Consider the following 6,421-nt stretch of genomic DNA (forward strand, 5'->3'; position numbering starts at 1 on the left):
TTTAGCTTTTAATTTCTCTTTTTTTGAATTTGATGCTTTTGGAATTTCGGTTAAACGGTGCGGTTCGGTCGGTTAAAACCGAAATTTCGGTGTACCGAATCGAAAAAACCGTTGACCGAAGTGGGTGGTTTGGTTCTTATTATTTAGGGGTGGTTTGGTTCGGTTATGGCAAAGTGCACTCCAAACCGAACCGAACCGAACCGTGCACACCCCTACTTCTTGCAATTGATACAATAGACTATAACAATGATCAAAATCAAGAATCAGTATCAGATCCACTACAAGATATAGATCTGACAGTTGGACAATCTTTCAAAGATAAAGCAACTCTTCAAGCATGCTTACGACTTCATGCAATTAATAATCACTACCAGCAAAAGACAGTTAAATCATGTCAAAAGAATATTTTTGTAAAATGTATCGATGATACATATAAATGGTATCTGAAAGCGTCAATTACATTAATTCACTGAAACTACAGGTATGTAAATCTCATATTATAAAGTACAAACACTATTTTATGTTGTATGTATATTTTATATATCTGACTTGCTGTGAACTTCATAAATTTGTTTCTTCTATGTATCAAATATGTATATAAACGGTATCTTGATATTGTTTTTATTATACTAGGTGAAACCATCTTCAGATGATATCATAACAGTTCTCGAGAATGGTAAAGAATACACAGTCAATATGGTCAAGAGAACATGTACATGCAAAAAGTTTGATATCGATGAAATTCCTTGTAAACATGACGTAGCATTTCTAGCCGACAAGAAGATTGAACCTTATGCGTACTGTTCAAGATACTATACAAATGCAGCTATTTAGCGACATATTCTGAAACCGTATATCCATTGGAGAAGGAAGAAGAATGGATTATTCCAGAACATATCAAGAACATGATTGTCTTACCACCCCAACATAGAACAAGAACTGGAAGGCCTAAAAAGAGTAGGTACACGTCAAAGTGGGAAAATCCGAAAAAAGGGAAATGTGGAAAATGCGGACAAGCTGGACATAATAGGAAAACATGCCGAAACATACCTAAAGCTACCTAGATTATCATTTCTTTCAGTATTTTTTATTCTATTATAAATTTCCAAGTATTATATACAATTCTGATACATTAAAGATTGTTGTATGTCAATTTCTAATTGCACAGAACATACATATCCGATATGATATTAATTGCAGATACATATATTATACAAGTCTGATACATAAATGATACACAAGTATTACATTTAGTATCACAAGAAAATTTATATATGCATATCCGGTAACATGTTAAGTTTAGATACATTTATTATATATGTAAGATACATACATTATACAACATAATAACTTTAAATATCAGAATAACATATATTATACATACATTATACAACATAATAAATTACAGCCAATTTAACCGCGTCTTCATCCAACTTGAAAACCTTGTTCAAAAATATGACACCCAATCCATCTCGAGTAACTTCACTATTTGGGAAATAGGTATCAATCAACCGATTCTGTAATGGAGCAAAAGAAACAGGATTGAAATCACCAACACAGTATATAATATTTAAAAAAAACACAGATCTTAGAACCTACAAATGTAAACTTAAAATGAAAACAACTGTAAGATACATATAATATACATAAATGATACATGTATTAAAAAAGCTTATTTCGTAAACTAATTTTAAAACCGAACATGACCTAACATATCAAAAATGTAAACTTAAAATGAAAACAACTGTAAGATACATATAATATACATAAATGATACATGTATGAAAAAAGCTTATTTAATAAACTAATTTTAAAACAAAACATGACCCAACATATCAAAATACATCTGTTATACATGAAAAATACACATATAAAAAAAATACCTGAACGAAACGAGTTGGTTCTTCAATATGCAAGGATTTCTCAACTTTCTTAGGATCAAGTACAGTATCAAAAGCCAAACGCCTTCTTTTCAAACCAGTGTCATCCACCTTCTTTCCCTTTGCTTTAACATTCTCAGAGGCAGAAGCAACAACACTTCCTTCAACATCTTTTTGCGCTTTTTTTTACTAATTTCCGCTTCATTTTGACAGGAGCAACAGAATCAATTTTTTATTTTGTAGGAGTTGATCTTGTAGACATAACCATGATGATATTTATAGAGGTAATATAGTTAATAGCAAATGTGGAGCCCTAAAAATTAAATTCACGTTAGACACTACACTGATAATGGCTAAAAAGTAGGAAGGAACAAGAAAACTGTAAATGGAGAAGCAGAAACGATTGAAATTAGAGAGATCGTGTGAGAGAGGGAAGAAGAAATGAGAGAAATCAGGGAAAATTTAAAAAAACGGTAAAAAAATCAATAAAGAAGGAAAGAACATGAAAATCAGAAGGGCGACACATGTGAGAATTGTATACACATGTTGGCTAGGGAAGAAGGTGGTGTTGGTTGAAAACTAAGAATGGGAGCTGGTATTTGATGAAAGAATAATTGCAAGAAAGTAAACAAATGAATTGAAATGGTAATTTGTGAAAAAGTGGGTGATTATTCTGGCTTTTCTGTTATTTTCTCAAATTTAATTGGCTAAATCACATAACCCCAAAACCAGCGGCGGCACCAGGCACCAGCTGTTGAAACAGCATGCGGCGTCGAGATTTTTGGTGTAAGGTGGTCCCGTGTCATATGTATATTTGAGGACCCACGGAAACTGAGAGAGTACTGTCTAACAAAATTGTAGAGGTTGAAATTTAACAATACTTGAAAATATATTGGTGACAAATACTCACTTTTAATATCTACCATCAAAACTTTAACAAAAAAAATACAACCATTAAGATAAGGATGATTACAATTTCCATGATTATTTTTTATTAATAATTAAGAGTGGAACATTTGCGGAAGAATTTGAACTCACAATTTTAATAATTTATTGTCCAGTAATTTCTATAGTTTATTGAAATGACTATTTTTTTTTTCAAATTATATTTTTATTTATAAAATTTTAAAGTGTTTAATATTTAAATGTAAAAAAAAATTAATATTTGCAAAATAAAAAATAATAAGCAAAGAGTTGATTCGATTTTTAAATTTGTGATCTAAAATCAAATAACTCACTTTAAATTATTTTAATCAATTAAAAACAATATTTTTTTTAGAAATTAAAGGTAAAATAAACAAGTATAGAAATCAAGATGTCTCAATTTTATTTTTAATTATATCAAAATTAGATAATATCATTCTTAATTGATATCTAAAAATAGAGATTTTATAATGGTCTGTTCATTTTTTTTATCTAAAAGAATTGGCCAAGACCAAGAAAACTAATTAATTGAGTCTACAAATTCTAGAAATAGAGACACCAGCTATGTCTTCAAACATGAGCTTAGCGATATCTAAAATTATTTGTTCATGAAAGTAACTCCAATGGAAAGGAAAAATCATGGTTAGCCATTTAATTCGCACAACGATTTCCTTCTATATATGGATGATAGACTCACAATGTCAAGCAATGACGAAGCCAAGATTTTAATTTTGAGGGAGCCAAATATAATATGTATTATATGAAGGGATATTTTTAAAATTAGGGAGGGCCAAATTATAAAACTTAAAAACTTTAGGTATGAAATTTTATATTCTTCAATAGTTGGAGGGGGCCATGACCATCCCATGCCACCCCCTCCCTCCGTCATTGCTGCCAAGGTCTGTCAAGAAGGGAACTGATGGCACGAAAAAGGCTTGTGTTAGCGTTAACACAACTTGCATTCTTCCGAACGGCATCAAGAACAGTTTTGCTGTCCATCTCGAGAATGACATTATGGTGTTAAGTTTCTGAGGCTCTATTTTGAACTTTTTTTTTTTTTTTTGGTGACGAGGACTCACTCTACTGAGCCGAAACTCAATATCATTGTCAAACCCCGGGATGTGGACCGCCCGCAAGCCCACATACCTGGCAAATCCGGGCTATAATGGCTAGCAACCCAGCCTCAACCACTCCATATTAAGAAAGGGCGTAGCCGGGGTTCGAACCCACGACCTTTGGCGCCCAGATTATAACCCAAATCTCTCCCTAAAAAAAATGGATTTAGCAATTATAATCGGAATAGAAAAATATGTTGACACTCAATTTTCTCCAATTTTAATTCTAAACATTTTAAAAAGGACCAAGTAGAGTACCGAGAAATTTCTCTTGAATTTGAATTACTCATAAATTACGGTGGGCGGCCATACTGTTTATGTTCTAAGCTAGCTGGGTTTCAGCTTGCATTGATTGTGTTTGGTTAAGCACAGAAGCAAGTTGCAGCTTTACAGTTCATAAATCTGCAAGCATTGCATGGCTGAAGATAAAAATTACTCCTAAAAAGTTGTAATTGTGATGCACGTGAAGTTTCAATAGTTTACCTAATTATTACTCAACCTTCCACGTTGCCTATGCGGTGCTCTTTGCTTATTGGATCTATAACATCCAACTTTCAACTCCACTATTTCCTGTCTCCACAAATAGCAGCATAATAATTTCTCCAAATAAATTTTCTAATTATAAGATTTTAATGCATATTTGAAATTGGGAGTGTCTGATTGATATCGAATTATCGATTAAATAGTAAAAATGTCAAAATTTGAAAATAATAATAATTTTTTTTTCTCGATTAATAAATTTGAAAATAATAACAATTAAATCCATATTATGGAGATGTTCAGTTTTAATCCATTTTTATTTTTAAATCTAAGTCAGGCTATATTGTATCATACATTTTAATATTTAAGTACATAAAAATATAATAATTAATTTTTCAAAAATAATTTTTTAAAACAAATAATATATATATATATATATATATATATATATAGAGAGAGAGAGAGAGAGAGAGACGTTTGTATAATTCAGTTTTTATTTTTTTTTTAAATTTTTTAATTAAAAACCAAATTAAACAAAAAAAAATTTAAAAGGTTAATATGTAAACTGAATCAATTAATTTCAGTTCAATTCAGTTTGACTTTTTCTTTTGATTATACTATATACAATAACTGATGGATACCGAATCCTACAGTAAATATAATGGAGCCGAGTCACAGGAGTTCCACTCTCAGGTGATACCGGACTCCCCCTGAAGGTCCGAAGATATGAAGGAGACGCCGAATCCTTTAAGATTCGGTGATATGCCAACTGATATCGAATCCCTTGAGATTCGGTGATATGCCAACTGGTACCGAATCCCTTGAGATTCGGTGATATGCTAATAAAGACTGAATCCCACATGATCCGCCCAAAGCGCGTTAGGTCCGAAGGCAGTCGACCAAGAATGGAAGTATTGTCCTATTCGGACACAAACACTATATATGGAAGGATAAGCTCTACCTTAGGAAGATAAGACTATTTAGGAAGACGTTCCTAAATAGGACTCTTATCAGATTAAGGTAGATCTTGATAAATCAGGAGAATCCCTACGATATTGCCGAATCCCTATAAAGTAGGATTCACCTGCCTATTACGACTCTACAAGGTATATTCGACTACTATAAAAGGAGCACGAGATATGCCTAGAATCACAATTACATTCATATACACAAAACGCTGCTCAAAACTCTAAACTGACTTTAGCATCGGAGAGTTATTCGGACAACCACCGTCCGGTTAGCTTCTACCTTGTTTTGCAGGTCTTACTCACCGGTTCAGAAGGCAGACTCCATCAATTGGCGCCGTCTGTGGGAAAAGCTTAACTAAACTTCAAAAAGAAGGAGCTTTTCTGAACTCAAAAACAAATTTCATTGAAGAAGATGACTTCTGAAAGAGTGAACCTGAAAGACAAACAACCAATGGACCCAAAAAACACTCCGGAGATAATCAACGTGACGGAAGACGGGGTTCACAACTCTGGGGAGAAAAGCAATACCGGAGGGCCCTCTTTTTCAACACCTCAATACCAAACTAATCCGATGAGGGGAAGCAACCCAATTGCTTTCAATCTGAACACTGAAGAACAACAAGCACCGAGCGTAGCAGCACAAGATTCGTACAACGAAATGCTGAAAAAGGTACTAGAATCGGTCCAAGCAAATCTGGACAGATTGGATAGCGAAGCCAAAAGAACAAATGATAGGCACGAAGAAACCATGAAAATCCTGAGGGAAAATTTCAGCCCTACAGCTCCCAAAAGAAGAGGAAGAACAGAAAACGCAAACCCAAGCCGCCGAGAGACGAGAGCAGAAAATAATAAAAACAAGGAACCCCGAACCAGAGGGAATGGAGAAAGAAACGAAGCAAGAAACCAACGATAGAATAGAACAAGCGATGAGGAAAGTCCGAATAGAGACAAATCTAACGAGGAATCACCAGAGACACCCAGAAACGAGCATAACCAGGAGGACGCCCGAAGTGGTTTGAATTCAAAGAGAGACGAATGAAGAGAGAAGGAAAAA

General features: G+C 33.5%; 1 protein-coding gene across 1 annotated transcript; it reads left to right on the plus strand.

The window, feature by feature from the left end:
- The first annotated feature begins 436 nt into the window (after positions 1-436).
- Positions 437-1,064, plus strand: LOC126687876 (uncharacterized). The gene is made up of 3 exons (XM_050382430.1): positions 437-481; positions 634-725; positions 827-1,064. The coding sequence occupies exons 1-3, from the start codon at positions 437-439 to the stop codon at positions 1,062-1,064; spliced, it is 375 nt and encodes a 124-aa protein (XP_050238387.1).
- The last annotated feature ends 5,357 nt before the right edge of the window (positions 1,065-6,421 follow it).

This window comes from Mercurialis annua, linkage group LG6 (genome assembly GCF_937616625.2).
Source record: "Mercurialis annua linkage group LG6, ddMerAnnu1.2, whole genome shotgun sequence".
Lineage (NCBI taxonomy): Eukaryota > Viridiplantae > Streptophyta > Magnoliopsida > Malpighiales > Euphorbiaceae > Mercurialis > Mercurialis annua.